At 48.3% G+C, this 21518-nt stretch overlaps 1 protein-coding gene across 1 annotated transcript in view; it reads right to left on the bottom strand.

The window, feature by feature from the left end:
* The window catches only part of Tmem132b (transmembrane protein 132B), a 250718-nt gene that overhangs the window by 139106 nt on the left and 90094 nt on the right, over positions 1-21518 (bottom strand). The window contains exon 3 of the mRNA XM_029476908.1: positions 6763-6909. Coding sequence (XP_029332768.1) covers positions 6763-6909 — 147 coding nt within the window. The remainder of the gene's footprint in view (positions 1-6762; positions 6910-21518) is intronic.

Below are 21518 nucleotides of genomic sequence, written 5' to 3'. Positions count from 1 at the left end.
AAGAAACCAAATATCCAAAATTCTCACTACACCAGTCTGTGATGGAGTCAGATGGAAGAGGATGTTGATGGACTGTGTGACCACCAGGCTCATTACAGTGACAGCACTCACATAGAATACTCAGTACAATCCTTCCTTTCCATTCCAGATTCTCATTCTCAGCCTTCTGCATGGCCGCGCTCCTCAGAATTCCTGCCCAGGAGACGGATGTCTCTCTGCTGAAGCACCCAGGGTTGGCCCATTTGTCCCTCTTAATTTCGCGGCCATCTATGGTAGTTCGAGAATGGCCACCATAGGTTCATATGTTTGAATGCTTGGTACCCAGTTAGTGGAACTGTTTGAGAAGGATTAGGAGGTGTGGCCCTGTTACAGAAGGTGTCTCTAGGAGTGGGTTTTGACATTTCAAAAACCCATTACCAGGCCTAGTCCTCTCTCTCTCTCTCTCTCTCTCTCTCTCTCTCTCTCTCTGCTATTACAAACCAGGATACCAGGATATAAAGTACTTGGCTACTGCTCCAACACCATGCCTGCTGGCTTTCCACCATGATAATCTCATACTAACCCTCTAAAACTATAAGTAAGCCCCCAATGAAATGCTCTCTTTTATAAAAGAGTTGCCTATGTCTCTTCTCAGCAATAAACACTGACTAAAACAGCCACTTACTTCATTTACATATGGCTTGGTGGGTTCTTTTTTTTTTTCTGTATTATCAACCGCATGAAGGACCCTCTCATTACCATAATAATGAGCAGGAAGGTGCACTCCTTTTTGGTTATGTCTCAGGGATGACAATAGATCCCCTGCTCAGTCCCCTGGGCTCTGACCTTGGTCAGTCCTCATAGCAGGCAGTGGTTCTCATAATGTAAGGCAGGTTTTATACCCTGGGCTACAAAATTCCACAGTGGTACCCAGCCTAGTCTCAATGAAATCTGAAGTCTTTTCAAAAGACATAAAGCCCTGGGAGAATGCTACCCTTGGCTACCTTGCTAGCCAGATATCCCCACCCTTACCTGCACAACAGTGTCCCTGACCTCTTTGGTGACCCCGGAACATGCCCCAGTTGGCTGCCTGAGGGCCTTGTGATGAGCCTTTCCTTCATCTCTCCCACACCCATCCCACCCCTCCTCTGAGCTCTGTTCCTCAGAGAAGCCCTTCTCCACCCACCTATCCAAAGGAACCTTCCAGATCCTAGGCTGTCCCCTGCCCTGTTCTCCTGTTGGTACTTATTGCCTCTGGACACAAAAGAACCACAATGCTTTCAACAAGAGTCTGTCCCTATGAGCCATGGGTAAGTAAGCTTCAAAGAATAGAGACTCTTTGTCCCTGTGACAGCTTGTCACCAGACCCCAAACCTGCGCTCATCAGGTAATAAGGGTTTTGGGACCTGCTGGTAAGATACGCAGGACAAAGGAGGCAGAGAGGAACTTGGGGATTGCATGTGGTTTCAGGAATGTGTCCAGCCATTGCTTCTCGGCCTTTTGGCTAAGATCAAGTGTAGGAATGTGTCCAGCCTGCATAGACTACCATCCCAGCCTTTCATGCCTGTTCTTTTCTGCCTGGTAAGCTCTTCCTCAGACCCCTGTATGGCTAAGCCCCATTCTTCCCACCTTGGACTAATGTCCCCAGACAGGCCTTTCTCTGATCATGTCCCTGGGTACCTCTTCTCTCTCCCATGTCCCCCATCACCCAGTTCTGTTTCAATTTTGCCCTTTGCACATCACGACCCATAGAATCCAGGAGGAATTTTTGACCAGCAGTATGACATCAGAGGCCCCTGTGTAACAGACCCTGTAGGGCACATGGACCGTGCCACCAGAGGAATTGGCATGGAACTGAAGAGGTAGAACATGTCGAAACCCTAGAAATCTCAAAAACTGAGATCAGAATCTCATCCTGAGACCGGCAGGATTGGAGCTATCTCCCTCCTTGTTTCTGTCCCTGCCTCAGAGCAAGTAACCTGGAGATCCCTGACCAGGTGGTCACAGGTAGTCACATAGCACAGCACCCAGAATTCTTTCCCATGCAAATGAGGCATTTCTGTAGCCTTAGCCTTCAGCCAATGACCTTTGCCCACCCTGCATAGTCTCACCCACTTCCCCAAAACTATAGAACTCTTGGTTCTTGAAAGTATATGCCCACCCCAAGAAAGGAAATATGAACAAGCTAAGATCGTCTCAGAGAACTTCTTCATTAAAGATCATCAGAAACCTTTGTCTAAAAGAGCCATAACACTGAGATTCTCAGAGAAGGTCTTCCCCCCACATCCTTCATCCTTTCAGCCTGATATGCAGTGGCTCCTGGACACCCTGAGAGGGAGAAACCAAAAGACATGGAACCACAGCTTTCCTCCTGAACTCTGCTTTACCCTCTGACCTGGCAAACAGCAATGTTGGATGCTCTGGAGGGAGGGGCAGTCTGTGGACCCTACCTGTCCCAGACTTTGCCCTGTCCTCTCTGAGTCAGCAGCATCTGGACACCCGCAGCAGAGAGGCGGAACCCAGAGGGTTGCTGAAGGGAAATGAAGGGAGAGTGGATCTGGGGGAGAGGTGAGGCAAAGAAAAGAGGAAGGGGAAACCAGTCAGGATGTAATATATGAGAAAAGAACAAACAAACAAATAGCACTGGCTGCTCTTCCAGAGGACCCAAGTTCAATTCCCAGCATCCATATGGTGGCTCACAACCATCTGTAACTCCAATCCGGGGGGCTCTGATGCCCTCTTCTGGCCTCCAAGGGCACTAGGCATGCTCACTGTACACAGATATGCATATAAAATATTCATATGCATAAAATAAAAATAAATCATTCTAATATATATACATATATACACATATACATATATACATATATATATCAAGGTGAACATCCATTGAGAAGGCCACTTACCATTGACTGTGACCTCTACATGCATGTACACATACACACACGAAAACACACACACCCCAAGTGGCAGTTATTTCCTGCAGTTTGAGCTCCAACTAACAGGTCAGTCACCCAAGGAGCCCCACCCCCCCACCCTACCCCCGATCCCATGCCCTCAGACCCTCGTCTCCCTTTCATTTCCTTGGGCTCCCCGTTATCTGTTCCAAACACTTCCAAATTTGCTTGCTTTCTTAATCTCTGCTCTGCTGGCAGCTCCCGTGTTTATCTTGCAGTCCGTCCGTGTCTCTGCAGCTTGGGTCTCCTCCCCACGAGCCTTCATTAGAATATTTCAAATGAAGACCTTTACCACCCCCGCCGTGGAGCACGCTGGGCCTTTCCCACGGAACACGTTTTTAATTCTTATCACGGGACTTCAGGCAGTTTGTACATTATTCCCTATTAAACCCTCAATTCCACTTGAGGTGGTCACAATTCGGAGATTACAGCATTCTGCAGGGTGTCCTGCCAGTGATACATTCGCTTTGCTTGCCAGCAGACTCGGTTACGTGAGCCTGTATTTCACACCTCATTTGATTCCACAATGAGACCAACATAGAAAAAGAAGCAATTATTTATTTAGATTATGGAATCGTTTCAGAGGGATATTCAATTATGTAATGGTTTTAGAAGGATATTCATAGGTATGAGACTGTCATGCTGGAGGAGGGCTCCCTGCTGGGGGAGGGGGTAGGGGGTGTTAAACACAGAACAGGAAGGAGACACATACACAGAGAAGTCACTGGGAGGGAAGCCCATCTCATTTGCAAAATGGCTTCCTCTTTCCCATGTAGCATTTTTTTTTAATTTCTTCTAAAGGAAAAAAAAATCACAAAAACAAAAAGTGACAAGTATTTCTGAGAAGCAGAACACGTTTTTCCATGAAAACAAGACCATGGGCTGCAGATAAGGCTCAATAAGCAAGAGGGCTTGCTGCAAAAGGATAATAAGGACCTGACTTTGAACTCCCACCCGTTACATAAAAAGCTGGGCATGTAACCCAAGCACTGTGGAGACACTAAATCATTGTGGCTTGCTGGCCACCAGCCAGGTTCAGTGAGAGACCCTGTCTCAAGGGAATCATGAAAACAGGACACCTCTGAGTGCACACACATGCACATATACCACACACACACAAACAATATGTTGTCACTCAGCCAGTGGAGCATCTCAACAAATTCATTTCCTCTGCATCCACCATGGAGACCATCTTCCTAAGCCCAGCGTTCTTGGTCTCTTCCAGCCCAATGTCAGGTTGAGTGACATTGCACTTACAGAGGCAATTCCCTCCAAGTCATGTCACCATCGGTGTTCATGGCCTCAGAAGACCCACTGTATGACCACTAGTAACCCTCCCTTCCCCCAATCTCCCTCCCTTTCCCCAATCTGCCCAAGCCCTTGGGAACACTGATCCAAACCCCAGCTCCGAGTTGGTCTGGATGGACATATGATCCGAGCTGTTCCAGGAAGGGCCCAGGACATCCATCCCGGGGCTCATGCTAGACTTAACCAGGAAAATCAACTTCTCCCTAGAGTAGCAGTTCTCAACCTGTGGGTCGTGACCCCCTCGGGGATTGAACCACCCTTTCACAGAAGTCGCCTGAGACCATTGGAAAGCCGAGGTATTTGCATTCTGACTCATAACAGTAGCGAAATAACAGTTATGAAGTAGCAATAAAAATAATTTTATGATTGGGGGTCACCACAACATGGGGAACTTTATGAAAGGGTCACATTACTAGGGAGGCTGAGAACCACTGCCCTAAAGTGACTATGTGGTCAGAGGGACACTAAGAGCTCCTGGCCACTACTCTGCTCCCAAGAAGGAATGGAGGACCCTGGAGGGGGTGGAGAGACAGGTCATGGGGGGGACAACCCCTACTTCTGATGTAAACCACTGTCAGCATGGGACTTGGGGGCACTACCTGGATAACCACACAGGGAGATACGTCCTCCCACTGTGGGTATTAAACTCAGCAGACCCCTGGGCTAACAGAATTGAGCTACAGGCCTGGGCAGAGCCCATCTTTGAAGAACATGGCCACCTGTGCCCACTAACTGTCCTCTTGCTCCCCTCATGCCTTGGCAGCAAAGCCTGCCTTCTACACAGCTGGAAAGCAACACAGGAAATTCAGCTCCCAAGCCAGCCTGCGCCTAGGCAGGGGTTCCACTCTCTGTTACCTAGATCTAAACCAAAGCTCTGCTTGGGGGGGGGGGGCAGTTGGGGTGGTGTCAGGAGGTGACACTTCACTTCTTTCCAATAATTAGATATTGCTGGATGAGTCTGCGATGCATGGATGAGCTGCAACCATTAGTAGCCATGAAGACACCAGCATGGAAGATGTCCAAGAATACTGCTGTGAACCAACTGTGAAAACAGACACCTCTGTCTTTGCTATGGGAGGCCATGAATCCCTTTACAGCAACCACTTTGGAGCAATTACAAACCTTTGCATCTGGAAGCCCTTGAGCCAATATTAACAACTCATGACCCAGGGCACCTGGCAGGCACATTCAGATATCCAGGGAAGCCCTGGTCATGTGATGTCACAGCCCACACTCCATCCCTGACACTGTCTGCCCTAGGGTGTGATTGAGGCGTTTTGAGTGGGAGGTGTCATAACCAGCATCAGACCACTCAGCCTGAGTCATTCTTCCTCCCGGAAGACAGTCACAGGCAGCACAGTGCAGCTCTGGGGTTGTCTGGGGTCACATGAGAAGTGACAACACACCGGGCAAGTCCATTGACAGAGCTCAGCCTCCAGTCTCACAGGACCCCACTCATGACCCACGCTGACTCATCCCCAAGGCCCATGTATCTCCTGGGCACCAAAAGACCCAAAGCTGGAGAGGAGAGAAAAGAGTCTAGATGGATTTACAGGGATGTGTGTCTCAGTGACCAGGGCACTGGGCAGCATCTGAGCTGATGGCAGGGTCAGCAGTCACTCAGCCAGGACTGCTCCTTGGCTCAAGGGGGGAGACAGACAGACAGACAGACAGATAGCTCGGTAAGGGGAGAGAATAGAGGTGGCAAAGGGTGGGGCTTGTTGAGTCAGGGATCTTTCTACTCTCTGATGCTAAGGTGGTCAAGCCCCTCCGTCGCCCCACCCTTGCCCCCTCTCCCTGCCCTCTCCACTCCCCCTATTCCCAGGCCAGCTTCTAAAGATTGCAAGGAAACTGGACTTGAGATTCTGGATCCACGGCCACCCCACCCTGGACCCCACTTCTACTCCCACCCTGAGAAATGGGTTCAACACAACAGAAAAGGTTCATTTAAGCAGCCAGCGGCCAGAGATGGCTCAGCAGGTTAAGGTGCTTGCCTCTTACTCCAGAGGACTTGAGTTGAGCCCCGGGGCCCATAGGAGATGATGCACCAACCCCTGGAAGCTGTCCTCTGACCTCCACATGCACCACGACACACAGACGGACCAACAGATGCACATACTAATCATAATAACTAATAATAAAAATAATAACAATTTTAAATTTTTGAAGAAAAATAAGCAATGAGGGACAGTTAGCGGATAGCTGTGAGCACCCTGCTTGCTTTTTAAAAAGTACTTTCCCTCTGACTCTCTAATTGATCCATTCTTACCATTTCAGCCTTCAGTTCTTCGTCAAAACAACAGCAATAACAATATGGTTGTCAGACTCTAAACTGTGATAAACGAAAGCCAGGCAGCCTCACTATGTACGGTGCATGGAATCATAAAGGATGCTCTGAGCTGCTGTGCATCCCTGTTGTGGCTGCCCCAGGCTGGTGCGGCTGAAGGAAGGTCCACCCGCCATCCTGAGCATGTCTCTCTGTCCCTTGCTCTAGTAAACCACACATCACGGGACTCACCTGCTCTGGGTGTCCGGGTGGTGGCCCATGCAGGACAGGACAGCCGTGGTCTGGGTATCGTCCTGCTCAATCTCCTCCTGCACTGCCCACTGGTCCTCGTGGCTCACCCGCACAGCCGTTATCTTCACACCTGCAGCCGCCTTGATTCTATGACATAAGAAGAAAGTAGACTCATGAGAAAATAGGCTTCACCTGGCCAGAGCCATGAAAGACACTATGGTGATCTTAATAGACCTTCCCTATTCCTATAGACTTGTGTGTTTGAATGCTTGGCCCAGGAGGAGGGGCACTCTGAGGAAGTGTGGCCTTGTTGGAGGAAGTGCATCACTGTGGGGGTGGGCTTTGAGGGCTCCTGTGTTGGGGCTTCACTCAGTGTGGAATGAGATCATCCTCCCAGCTACCTTTGGATCAAGACATAAAATTCATCTGAGCAGTGGTGGCGCACGCCTTTAATCCCAGCACTTGGGAAGCAGAGGCAGGTGGGTTTCTGAGTTTGAGGCCAGCCTGGTCTACAGAGTGAGTTCCAAGACAGCCAGGGCTATACAGAGAAACCTGTCTCGAAAAAATAAAATAAAATAAACAAACAGAATTCTTGGCTCCTCCCCCCACCCCATGTCTGCCTAAGCACGGCCATGCTTCAGGTCATGATAATACCGGATTGAACCACTTAAACTGTACACCAGTCCCAAATTAAATGTTGTCCTTTTATAAGGGTTGCCTTGGTCATGGTATCTCCTCAGACAGCATCTCTATCAGTATCACATGGAGATTCCCTTTCCCGGGAAGCTAGAGGCTAGAGCGAAGAGAGGTTGTGAATAGCTTTCCTCTAAGACTGATCTCAGGGACAGCGAGATGGCTCAGTGGGCTCAGTGATTGAAGGCACTTGTCTGCCAAGCCTGATGCTCTGAGTTCAGCTCCAAAACCCCCGACCTCTGCACACCCTCACGGCACAGGTGCCCACCTCCACACATCCAAAATAAAGAAATAAATGTAAGAGGAACAACTTAATGCTGATATGTTCCAGACCATGGGCGATGGCTTCCATGGGTAAACCCTAACCTGGAGAAACTGAGGCAGGAGAATTGCTATAAGTTCAAGGCCAACCTGGGCTACACAGGGAGACCCTGTCTTAAGAATAAATAAGCAAATAAACGAATTTTGTCCCTTTTACACGTGCCTTTTACACAGCATGTTGCTACGCACCTCCGTTTTTCTGTCACTGGGTTTGAAAAGAATTTTATGAGAATTTTATCTTAATATTAAAAAGAGAGGCAAGGGTGAGAGCAAACTGGTTCAGTTGATAAAGGTGCTTACCTGATATCAAACCTGGAGACCTGAGTTCAACTTCTGGGACCCACATGGTGGAGGGAGAGAACAGATGCAATATGTCCTCTGGTCTCCATGTGTGCACCCCAGTACACACACCCAACACATAGCCACTAAATATATGAATAACCATAATGAAAAATTATATAAGGAGGGAGGACACGGGTAAGTGACCCATCCCAGGAGTGACTGAAATGTGAGAGGGAGTGGTATATGTGTTAATGGGTGATGGCTAGGCACCAGACCTGTCTTGAAGCCTGGCTCTGTCCCCTGCTTTAGGGAGTCTGGAGTGTGCTCAGATATGCCAACCCCTGTGTATCCATCAAATACAAAGATGGGACTCTGCCTCCTTCTCTCTCCCTGTGACCACCACAGCCCTAGCCTGGACAGCACACCCCCAGAGGCCCCAATGTCACTCATCTGCCACCCCCTCTCCTGCATCAGATCAGTCATTCTTCCTGCTGGATTTGGGTCTTAAGCTCCTCTTCCACAAAGCTTTCTTTCTTGACACCATGATGTCCTAGCAGTTAAATTTATGCATGCCACAAACAGAGGTGTCCTGTTCCATCCCTGCCTCTAGCCAAAGGACCGAGGGAAGAGAATGTTCCAGAGCTTGTGTCTACATTCAAAGTCCTTCTCACCGAAGCTGCACCCTCTGGTCCTGTGAGTCCTCTAACAACTCACACAGGGATCTTCCCCACACAATATGATGTCTCAGAACCCCTTCATCATACCACTGATACTCAGACTAGAAGTGGGAATCAGATGGTCAGAGGGAAGTGCGAACCCAGTTGCTGGTTAGCCCCCAAAGACCCCTCCCTGTAAGGCCTGAGCTACATCACTGAGCTTGTAAGTCTCAGTTTTTCCTGGATGAGAGACCCTCATCCACTGTGGTCTTGGAGAGATTAAGGATGCTCACAGGATAGTGGATGAAAGTCTATCACTAATGGTTGAATTCAAACATGGAAGTACTAACTACTTTCAGGAGACCCACCTAGGCTTCTGGGCCCTCACTGCCAGGCATCCTGGGCGCATCTCTGAGTCTCCAGGCAGAATCTAGCTGTTCCTTCTAGATATTTCCTGGTCCTAATTCTGGGCAGAAAATTATTCCCACCTCCCAAGGCAAAGCCAGTGACACATACACACACACCACTCACACACACACACACACACACAATTCTGGCCCATTCACCAAGCTTTCAAAGGATACCCCGACTCCTTCAGACGCCTGACCCTGTCCAGCTCTCATCCATGAGACTTTGTCCCACAGTGAGCGCTCTTCTTATGGCCACAGCGTGATTGCAACAGCTCCAGACTGCACATCTTTATCCTAACCACAAAAAAAAAAAAAAAAAAAAAAAAAAAAAAAAAAAAGATTCTCCTTCTGAGAACAAAAATCTTAAAGCCAGCTTTTACAGGCTGAATTCGATGGGTTTTTTTTCGTAATGGATGAGGTTAATCCCTTATCAGAAGGGTTTAAAAAGAAAAGGATGCCGAAAAGAAATTCAAGTCATAGAGGAAGAAATGCATGCTGGGTATTAAAAACACTTGTAAAGACAAATTGTTGATATGCCGCCCGTCTCTTAAGCACAAGTTATGAAATTCTTAAAGCTCAGCCTCCTAACTAAATCCCCCTTTACTTCAGGCTATATTTGTTAAAGCGATTTAAGCTCACAGAAATTCAGGTCTTAAATATTCACTAACCTTGTTTTAGAAAAAAATATATATGTATCTTCAGACTTGGGGGTATTCTTAGCACTTGGTATTTTAAAACTACAATATCCAAAGCTACGTGGAAGAGATTAGTGGCCCCGCTGATGTGGTAAGCTGGAGGTTTCCAGGGCTAAGCAATATAAGTTACCACCGCAAAGTGTCCAGAACATGTAAGGAAAGTTAGCCAAGTGACTCGGTAATGGGTTAGCACACAGAAGTCTTCCAGGGAATGGAGCCATCAAAGTGCAAGGTTTAGGGGCTGGGGAGAGGGCTCAGTTTGTAAAACACTTGCCGCTCTTCCTGAGGACCCCCGTTGGATTCCCAGCCCACAGGCCAGGAGGCTCACAACCACCTGTAACCCCAGTTCCAAGGGGAAATCTGTCGCCCTCTTCTGGCCTCTGCAGGTAACTGCACGGACATGCACATAAAGACCCCCTCCCTGAATTCTTTCACCAGGTATCTGGAGTCTAGAGGAGGCAAGCCATGCCGAGAGCACGTTTTTGAACAACTATTTAAATTTGAAAGTTGGGAGAGAAAAAAATTCATGTGAGGAGACCTTTGAGCACCTGCCCCACAAGACCTGCCTTGGCACCCGCAGAGCAGACAAAGTCTCCCTCCTGCACTCTCGGGAGTGAATGCTGAAAATGCATTTATTTTTGGCCTTTGAGTCAGAGAGAGAATGGGAAGCTCTAAAGAAACAAGAAGATCTCTGAGAAGCATGGAGCTCAGCTCCAAGATCGGGGATGGGCAGGGTCTTCTGTGTGCAGGTGTGAGCATCCCCTTAATGGCACATGGGGAGGCCAAGTAAGTCAGGTGCCACCAGGGGAAATTATCAACCTGTCTGACCTTCTGTCTCAGCTAAAACTTACTTACTTAGCTTAATTTATTTATTTGATACAGGGTCTCACTATGTATCAGCCCTGACTGTGCTGGAACTCGCTATGTAGACCAGGCTGGCCTGGAACTCATGGAGCTCCACCTGCCTCTGCCTCCCGAGTGCAGGGACTAAAGATGTGTGTCACCACACTTGAATGTATATAGAAAATGGTAGAGCTGGTGAGACTCCTGTCTGCTTTATGATACAAGCTGTGTGTTCCTGTGTGACATTCCTCATTACCTACAAAATATCTAGTAAGAACAATTTACAAATGGTGGGGCTTGAATCACAGTTTTAAGGCACAGCCCATCATGGGGAGGAGGCACTGCAAGAGTGAGGCAGCTAGCTACATTGTATCCACAGTCAAGAAGCAGAGAAAGATGGACGCTGGTGCTCAGCTCACTGTCTCCTTTTTATTCAGCCCAGGACTCCAGTCATGAGATGGCGCTGCCCATGTTCAAGGCAGGTTTTCCACCTCAATCAACCCAATCTGAAAACTCCCTCTTAGGCATGCCCAGAGCCTTGTTTCCTAGGTGGCAATAAAGAATGTCAACTTGGCCATACCAACCATCATACTGAGTATGCCCAAAGGATACTCCACTCTAACCTGCCAACTGTGCTCTGTGACGCTGGGCCAAGCACGCTGGAAAGCATACCTGTCCTCCTTCCTTCTTGAATTCTGACCTTACACTGAGTATGCTTAGGGATGTGCTAACCAGAGGGTGTTCCTTCGTGAAAACATAATGCACAGTCTCCCCCAATAAAATCACCTCACTTCCTTTGCTTAGAAGAGCATCACTCTAGAAATAGCACCAATACCTTCTCTGGCATAATCTTTCCCCTAAGCTTTCATTTCTTGGTCACACTTGTGTGAGCTTTGGGCAAAGCTGGGTACCCGCTGCCTTCCCTTGTCTCTTTGCTTCCACCCTAGAAAGTTAGCTGGGATGCACACATCTGGAGACACACACCCACACAGAGACCAGGCATCAGGTGTCTTCTACTATTATTCTCTGCCTTATTCCTTTAGGATGTTATCTCTCTAGTGGGCTAGAGAGGTAGCTCAGTGGTTAGAGCACTGGCTGGGTTGTTTTGTTTTTTTGTTGTTGTTTTTTTTGTTGTTGTTTTTTTTCCAGAAGAGCCAGGTTCACTTCACAGCACCCACACCGTGGCTCACAATGGTCTGTAACTTTCCTGGAGATCCAAAGCTGCCTTCTGCCTCCTCAGGCACCAGGTCTGCAAGTGACAAACAAACATATATGCAGGCAAAACACTTATGCATACGAAATAAACACAAACCTACAAAATCTCTCAGTGAACTTGAAGTATATCTTGAGGCAACTAGACTGGTTGGCCAACAATCTCCCAGCATCCACCTGTCTCCACCCCTCACAGGCACAAACAGCCATGCTGGACTTCTTACACGGGTGCCGTGGATTTAAACTCAGGTCCCTATGCATATACAGCAAGCACTCTTAACCCACTAAGCCATCTCCCTAGCCCTTTGTCAGGCATCTTTGAGCCTTAGCTTTCTTTCTATAAAGCCATAAGTACTCAATGTGTCTGTGCTGGATAGTTTCATGTTAACTTGACACAAGCTAACGTCGTCTGAGAGAAGAAAACCTCAGTTAAGAAAATACCTCCATAAGATCCAGCTGTATAGAACTTTTTTAAATTAGTAACTGATGGCAAGAGCTCCAGCCAATTGTGGATGGTGCTGCCCCTGGGCTGGTGGTCCTGGGTTCTATAAGAAAGCAGGCTGAGCAAGCCATGGGGAGCAAGCCAGTGAGCAGCACCCCTCCATGGCCTCTGCACCAGCTCCTGCCTCCTGGCTCCTGCCCTATTTGTGTCCCTGCCCTGAATTCCTTTGATCATGAAGTCTGATGTAGAAGCGTAACCCGGATAAACCCTCCCTTACCTCACCCCCATCCTACCCCCACAAGTTGCTTTGGTCATGGTGTTTCATCACAGCAAGAGGAACCCTAAGACAATGTCTAACATATTCCTAAACGTGAAAACCGTGTTAACGCAGAGGCAACACCTGGATAAAGATGGTTTTCTGGACATGTATTTGAGCATCGAAATCAGCAAGAACTGAAGCTGCCCCCTGAGCGGTCCATGTCCATCTCTTACGCCACTGCCACTGAATATTAGCTGACAGAAACCATCCAGTCTCTGACATTTCTGCCATAGAGAGGACCAGCCAAAATCCACCCCATGTTCACAGAAGATGCACAAAATGTCAGCCCTGCAACTCAAGGGCAAAAGGAGGGGATGGAGAAAGGCTGTTTAATATTCTCTCCATCCTTGTGAGAAAAGAGAGCAAATATTAAATCAAGGAGATCTCTGGAAACAGTCAGAGAGCTCGCCTTTGTCACATCCATCACTTTGGTAATAAATATTAATAAACAAACCCAAGACAGAAAAAAAAACCCTCAATTCATAACTCAAAAGTCGCCTGACCTTTTATGGAATTAAACTCATTTTCTGTTGAGCCTGCTATTTGTAGAATGTTTCTGGTAACATACGTCTTCACAGATCTACCAGAGAGGATCTTCCATCCGGATCTTTACAGGGGCTCAGGAGCTGCAGTAAGATGTTTTCTTCGATCTCTCGGACACACACAGGGGTCCGTCCGTTCACTCTGATGCGTGGGATATGCCTTGTTTGAGGACATCTGTCTGCAAGCAGGGTGCTCACAGCCACCAAGACACACATGTGCACAGGACGCTCAGGCAGCTCCACCCTCAGCACCTTTCTCTCATCACACTAGTGCTGCTCCATAGAACTTTCCTTCAAGTTCTAGATGCACAGATGAATGAATACTTGCAATCACCTCCTAAGGGTGCCAAGGATGGGGGCTGGAGAGACGGCTCAGTGGTAAAGGACACTCGTTGCTCTTGCAGGGACAGAGGTTTGGTTCCCAGAACCCACATGAGGGCTCACAACCATCTGTAACTACCTTCCCAGGGAGATCCAACGCCCTCTTCTAGCTTCTGCAGACACTTCATGCACATGATGTGTATACATGTATGCTGGCACAGTTAAATTAAAATAGACAAATCTAAAAGAAATGGAAGAAGACAATCCCAAGGACTAGCATCCTTAAAACGTTCCTGGTTGAACTAAGACTCAACCCACCCTTAAATATAAACAAAACCACCCCATGCCTCTTGACCCCCTTCAGAAAGGACCATCAGCCATGGAATTACCCAAAGCAGGAATTGGGCGTATACACACCTCAGTGCTTACATAGAGTTCAGAGGTCAATGCTCAGGACTCTGTTCTTCCATGATGGCTTCTGGAGACTTCAGGTTATCTGGCCCATGAAGCAAGCACTTTTACAGGCTGGGCCATCTTGCCATCTCCCTCCCACACACACACACCTCTTTATTTTCTAATATTTAAATCTATTTCCATCCTCATTTGGCCAGATTAACGTTTTTCAACAGTAGTAAGCAATCCCTCCCAAACCACCCCCATCCCCCTCCAAAGCCTCCCGCCCTGTTCCAAGACAGAGAACATCCTGAGGATTGCTGTGAGGATAGAGATGCAAAGAGCAGGAAGCAAGCAGACCCTTCCCCATCCACCCACATGAGTTGCTACTGAATATAATCATGGAGGCTCCCAGGGTCCCTAAGGGTCAGTACTGGGATGAGGTGGCGTTCCCATGCTTCTCCCACCAGGATTGAAGCCCAGAGAACTTTTAGAAGGCCTCTCTCATCCCATCTGCTGAGATCCAAGGCAGTGAACTCACAGGGCAGGACCAGGCAGGAACACACAGGGCACTTGGCGAGTGGATTCTGTGGTGAGCTGATAACAGGGGCTGGAATTAAAGGGGTATGTGTACCACCTTTAAATCTCCAGTGTTGATAATGACAGTGGATGTGACGGGGCCAGCTGCTTCAAGTTCTTGCCTTGACATTCCTGCTATGATGGACGATAACCTGGTATTATGAGCTAAAGCAAACCCCTTCTCCCCCAAGTTGCTTTTCGTCAGGATGGTTTATCACAGCAACGGACGAAAACCAGGACACCCGGGGAACCTGCTTCCTTCATCCAGACTTCCCCCACCCCCACCTCTCCACCATCTTTCTATGAAACCAGACTTTGCTAATGGTGACTTAAGCCAGAAGTGCCCAGAACTGCCAACATCTGACACTTGGCCCCCATCTGGTGATGCTCCTGTGAGACAGCATGGAATCTTTAAGAGGTGGGAACCTCGTGGGGGGGGGGAAATGAGTCGCTGGAGGTGGCACCCAAAAGTATGAGGCACCCAGCTTCCAGCCTAAGCGCCCTCTGCTTCCTGGAGGACAGACACTGTGTAACAGAGCGGCTGCCTCTCACTCTCCTGCCTCCCCTCTGGGATAACCTCTGCCTCAGACACATCATGTCTCCTTCAAGTCCCTCCCATGGTCAGTCTGGATCCACCGGGGACAGTCTAGCTGGATGGCCAATGGCAATGCTAACCTGTGTAGCCCTCCCAATCTCAGTTCACAGTAGGTCCTTTGTCATCCTGTCTCCTGTCGGAGGAAACTGAGGTACAGAGCACAATGCAGGGACAATGAGCTAAGCCAGCTGACCTCAGTCTTGGTTCTTGAGGCCACCTCACTCAGCCTCCACAATGCTCCTTTCTCTCTCTTCCAGTTGAGCCTGGAATGCAAACTCTCCAGCCTTGGTCGGGCTTCCTCCTTGAAGCTCCCCCTCCCCCACCTCGGTTGCTCCCTGTCAAGCAAAGTGAATACCCTCCTGCAGTGTTTATCCCTGCCCTGAGAACCTTCCATACACTCCTAGGGCAGGCAGGTCCCCATCCGTGTGAAACTGATACACCCTTTAGGACAGTGGTTCACCGAATCCCCATGCTCACCCATGAGCGGAGGCCGAGAGCCTCAGAGGTGCACAGGAGAGCTGTGCACGGTAGCACTTGGGATTAACACAGACATGCGTTCATCGGAGGCCCTCTGCTCTTGACTGTGGACATGATGGGAGCAGCTGCTTCCGACTCATGCAGTCTTGACTTCCCCACAATGATGGACTTTGGTTTAGAAACCAGAAAAATCCCTTCTCCCTTAGGAGCTCTTATTACAGCAACAGAAACAAAGCTAAAATGGGTAATCGGGTTCCTTCCCCAGTGCCTGCGCTAAAGAAGCCAGCTATTCCCATGGATTTTGCTTCAGATTATCCTTTGTGTAAGAAATAAGGGTTTCCTATGTAGTCCAGGCTTGCCTCAAACTCATAATGACCCTCCTGTCCCAACCTCTCAAATGCTGGGTCATAGGAATGTACCATAAATGTACCTACTTCCATTTTCCTAGATGCCTGGGTATGGGTGCACCTGTGGGAATGTTCACTCGCTGCAAACTGTGCCTGGGTGCATCTGTGAAGGGGTACTACCATCTTGCAGATTGTGTCAATGGGACTCCCGTGATCTCCTCAGGGACCACTCAATACCCCCTGTTTGATGGCAGACTTCCTTCCACCCTCAGAAGAGGAGTGGTGAACAAGATGTCTTCCTGTGAGCACCTCCCTCAACCTCAAACTTCGTTCACTGCCTTAGGCAATCTGGGGAAGTGGGAGTAACCCCCATTTTAAAGGGGACAAAGTTAAACCAGGGAAGTTGAAATAGCCCATGTTCCAGACAGCTGCCTACACATGATGGTGGCTGAACAAGGAAGGGGATACAGATGGCCAACTTGGACACAACCAGCCAATGACCTTTGAAGAAACAACCTCAAATCTGGCTTTGCCTGAGGCTGATCCCACTCATCAGTTAGAGCAATGATTCTCACCCTTCCTAAGCCCAAGACCTTTTAGGACAGTTCCTCCTGTTATAGTGACCCCCCCCCAATATAAAATTATTACATTACTGCTTCATAACTGCAATTCTGCTGCTGTTATACATCATAAATATCTGATACTTCCAATGATCTTAGGTGACCCCTGTTGAAAGGGCCATTTAATTGCCCCTCCCCAAAGGAGTTAGGACTCACAGGTTGAGACCAGAGAGTTAGAGGGACACACACCATCATCACTAGGCCTTTCTGGTCCTGGAAATCCCTAGATCATTCTGTACCATTTTGCTGTTTCCCAGGTACCATCTGTGTAACTACTTCCGATTTTTCTTTAAAACTGGCCGACTTTACATTACCTTCTCTAGGGAGAGAGCGACACATTCGCTCTTGCCATGAAAACCAAAGCAGCCTCACTTTTGGTAAAGGGAAAGAAAACCCTAAAAATAAGTACAATGAAAACAGAACAATGTTACTGAATTCCAGCCAGACGCTGCAGACTGCCAAGGGCTCAGAGCCTGGCCCGTGGGTTCTTGTTGTTCCCAACACAATAAAGCAACAGATGAGATTCACAGGTGGCTGTGGGGCACCATAGACCATCTCCCTAAAGTACCTGGGATGGAAGACAGACAGACCCCAGTGACCAAAGACCTGCCCTCCATACCCTTTCCTCCCTGTGCATCCGGATATTGCCCTAACTCCACTTCCCCATGGCTGGTGCTTCCCCGGGTGTGAGGACACACTGCTGTGCAGATGGTGTGTAGCTAGTGTCATTACAGAACATGGTAACTTTTGGAAGGAGGGCTAACTAACAAAACACAGCACGAAAACACAGCACAAGAACAACACAGAGGTGAGTCTTTGTGCTGGGTCTCACCCAACCAGGCTGCCTGTCCCGTCACCATGGTAACATGAAGCTGCTTCAGCAAAGTCAGTCAAACTTTCTACTTAGAGTTCCACTGCTCCGTGGGCTCCTTCAAGACCACAGCAGCCACCAGTTACAGAACAAGTCACCCGGGCTGATAATTATGTAACCCAGCCGGTGCCGCACACACCTGCACCTTGCTTCCTTCTCTCCTGTATCAATGCAGTTTCTTTTAAACTCAAAAGCAGAGGAGGGTGATGCTCTGTTCCTGACTGTAATTAACTCCAGAAATATGTGTCCTTTCAAAATGAGGTCAACCTCTGTGCACAGTTCTGCGGAGTCTCTGAGGAGACTGACACTGGGCCCTGAGAACTGATGATAGGGTGAACTACAGCCTCCCTGCCCATCTTGTGTATGTGTGTGTGTGTGTGTGTGTGTGTGTGTGTGTGTACAAGCACAGCACATGGTCTCTCTGTGTGGCTGTCTCTGTCTCTGTGTTTCTCTCTTTCTTTGTCTCCCTGTCTCTCTATCTCTCTGTCTCTGTACATATATGTCCCTCTGTCTCTCTGTCTTTGTACATGTCTCTGTGTCTCTGCCTCTCTGTATCTCTCTCTGTGTTTCTCTCTGTCTCTGTGTCTCTCTCTCTGTCTCTGTCTCTGTCTCTCTCTCTCTGTCACACACACACACTCACACACACACTCACACTCACTCTCACACACTCACACTCATACACACACATGCACACACACTCACACTCTCACACACTCACACTCACACACAGATACACACATGCACACACACCAGCCTGGAACCAGAAGAGTAAACATGATGGTTAATCTTGGTTGTCAAACTTGGAATCAACCCAAACTTACTGGGCATTCCTGGAATTTTCTTGATCAAATTTCTTGAAGTGGAAGACTCCCACCAAACCTGGGCTGTACCTTTCTGGTGGCCACTCAGATGAAAGGACACCCAGGAAGGAAACTTTGTTTTCTGAATGTTCACTCTCACTGGCTGGTTCATCTGTCCTGTCACTGTAGCTGGTATTAAATCCAGCATCTTCTAGATCCCAACATGGGCTGAAGACCAGCAACTCTCCAGGAGTCCTCCAGGACTCACTTCAGCAACAGACTAGGACTGCAGAGACATCCAGCCTCGGGGTCTGAGCAACCATGGATTCTCTGGCTTCCATCAGGAGACAGCTATTGTCAGACAACCCAGGCTGCATCCTGTGAGTCAATCTAATAAATACCCTTCTATTCTATGTGTTCATCCTCACCATTCCATCCCTTCAGATGCCCTGACTAATAAAGAGGAGACCATGGCTGACCTGTGAGTCCCACGGAGCCTCCCAGCCACACCTCCCCAGTGCTGGGATTATAATCTCACACCACATGCCTGGCTTTTTTGCATAGGTTCTGGGGATGGAACTCAGGTCCCCCTGCCTGCAAAGCAAGAAATTCAACCACCTAAACTTTCTTCAAGCCCGCTTAGCATCTGAGTGGGTCCTGCATGCTCAAACGGGCACCCAGGACTGCTTATTCAAATGAGCCATCCAGTACTGTGTATTCAAGTGACTGTCCTCTTGGCCACAGGTTGGCCCCAAGCCTGAGGCTGATGTCGCACTAATTTCTCACCCACATTTATAGATAGACATGGCTTTTTTTTTTTTAATCTCAGCTCAACTATTCCAGTACATTGTGTCTTATCTAGATGCCGCAAAATTTCCATAACAGCAGAATTTACATACAGATGGCAAATAAATAAAGGTTGCCTGTGGCTTAGTCTGTGGTTCTTGTGGTCAGAGGGTCCTATTAGGGCTTTATGAACTCGCTCTGGTGATGGAATGTTCTATCGATCTTACAGATTGCTGCGGTGTAAACCAGCCCTGCTCCAAAATGAAATTAATTCTCAACAGTTCTTCTGCTATGTGAAGGCACCAAAATTGAGTTTCTTCTATATGCAATGCTAGAAATATGTCTCATTTCTCCTTCAAGCCACAAAATGAGTCTTTCTCTCTCTCTCTCAGTCTCTCTCTCTCTCTCTCTCTCTCTCTCTCTCTCTCTCTCTCTCTCTCTCTCTTCCATTTCCCTTAATACCAAGAAATTGCAATTAGCCTTTAAGGCACAGACTAATCAGCACAAAGATTGCCACAAGGAAGTCAGTCTAGGTGAGAAAGGGGGAAGGGGCAGTTTCCACGATGCAAGACAAACTGGGAAAGCCAAATGTACTGCAGAGCAGCTCCCAGAGCTCTCATGCTGTCTATGGGAGTTGAACCTTGCAAGAAGCACTGAGATACTCAAGGGACCACACTGTTACTGAACCAGCTAGCTGCCTTCTGTGTCTGCATAGGGATGCTGCGTTTGTGAGTAAGCCAGATTAAGGTCAGTCCTCGATGGGCTACAGGACTGACTCCACCCAGGAGAATTTTAATAGAAAGTCACAGATCCGACGGGAATAAGCCTCTGGTGAGAGAGTGCTAGGGTGCTGGGGAAGGTCCAAGCTCCCCTTTCTAGTCCATTCTTTTTTTTAATTAATTTATTTTTATTTATATGAGTACACCATAGCTTCAAACACACACCAGAAGACTGCATCGGATCCCATTACAGATGGTTGTGAGCCATCATGTGCTTGCTGGGAACTGAACTCAGGACCTCTTGGGAGAGCAGTCAGTGCTCTTAACCACTGAGCCATCTCTCCAGCCCCTCCAGTCTATTCTTAAACCTCTATGTCCAAAGGGATTCCCTAAACAGGAAACCCAGAGTAAGACACACCTGTGCTGTTTGTCCACTGAGCAGGGTTGCAACAAGTCAAGCCACAAACAGAGCTGCAAACGTCTACTCTGTTTTTGGTTTTTGTTTGGTTTGGTTTTTATGAGGTAGAGTTTCTCTCTGTAGCCCTGGCTGTCCTGAAACTTGCTCTGTAGACCAGCCTCAAACTCAGAGATTCACCTGCCTGTCACAGGAGTGTTAGGATTAAAGGCATCGCCACCAGCACCCGGCAATATCCACTCTTAAAAGCTCGGTGTAGGGAAGGAGAGGGCACAGGTGGCTTTGTTTGGGTTTCTGTTGCTGCAATGAAACACCATGACCAAAAGGCAAGTCGGGGAGGAAAGGGTTTATTCAGCTTACACTTCCACATTGCTGCTCATCATGAAAGGAAGTCAGGACAGGAAACTAGAGCTGGTTGATGCAGAGGCCATTGTGCGGTGCTGCTTACTGACTTGCTCCCCATGCCTTGCTCAGCCTGCTTGCTTATAGAACCCAGGACCACCAGCCCAGCGATGGCACCACCCACCATGGGCTGGGCCCTCCCTCATTGATCACTAATTGAGAAAATGCCTTACAGATGGATCTTGTGGAGGCATTTCCTCATCGAAGACTCCTTCCTCTCTAATGACTCTTAACTTGTGTCAAGTAGACACACAAAACCAGCCAGTGCAAGGGGTTAGAGAGGTTGGGTCGCAACAAGACAAAGCACTAGGAATGACGGGAACAGCATTTGCTTTACCGAGGGAGTGTCTCCCCAGCCTCAGATTCTTCCCTCTCATACACCTGCGTGATCCCCGTCTCTTGCTTAAGCTCCTCCTCCTTCCATCTGGACTCACCTCTGTTGCCCACTCTCAAATTCTGCTTACCTTTCAGGGCTCTAGGTGATACCCTATTGGCCTGTGGTGTATATACACACACAAACACACACTATACACACTCACACGCAATCATACTCACACAGAGAGAGAGAAAGAGAGAGACAGAGAGAGTCTTTTGCTACTCTGGCTTCAATTTGATCATTCAGTAGACAGGTCAAAAAGCTTTTGTAAATATGCTCTGTTGCAACCCAACTCCCCCCACCCCCACATCCTCATCTCACTAGACCTCTAGCTCATGTGAGGGTCTCGCTGCACTGGGCTCAGGGCCTGCCTGCAGAACTCTCAGTACTGAGCAACCCCACCATCCTTGCACTGAGAAATGACAGACCTCCAGAGTGACCCACAGCAACAGAGAGAGCTGTCCCCAGAAGGGTCTCCGGGTGCCTGAGAGCATATCTAATGAAGGTTTGCTGCTGCCAGTGCATATCTGGTGCACGGTACCCTAATTCCATCTTCTAAAACATTCACTGAACCATAAACACACATCTCTTAAAGCTCACAAGTGTCACTCTCGGGGACCCAAGAGCCATTTCTTTGAAA

Source organism: Mus caroli, chromosome 5 (assembly GCF_900094665.2).
Source record: "Mus caroli chromosome 5, CAROLI_EIJ_v1.1, whole genome shotgun sequence".
NCBI classification, from domain to species: Eukaryota; Metazoa; Chordata; class Mammalia; order Rodentia; family Muridae; genus Mus; species Mus caroli.
Note: the sequence above shows the minus strand (reverse complement) of the source record. Positions and strands in the feature narration are given on the sequence as shown.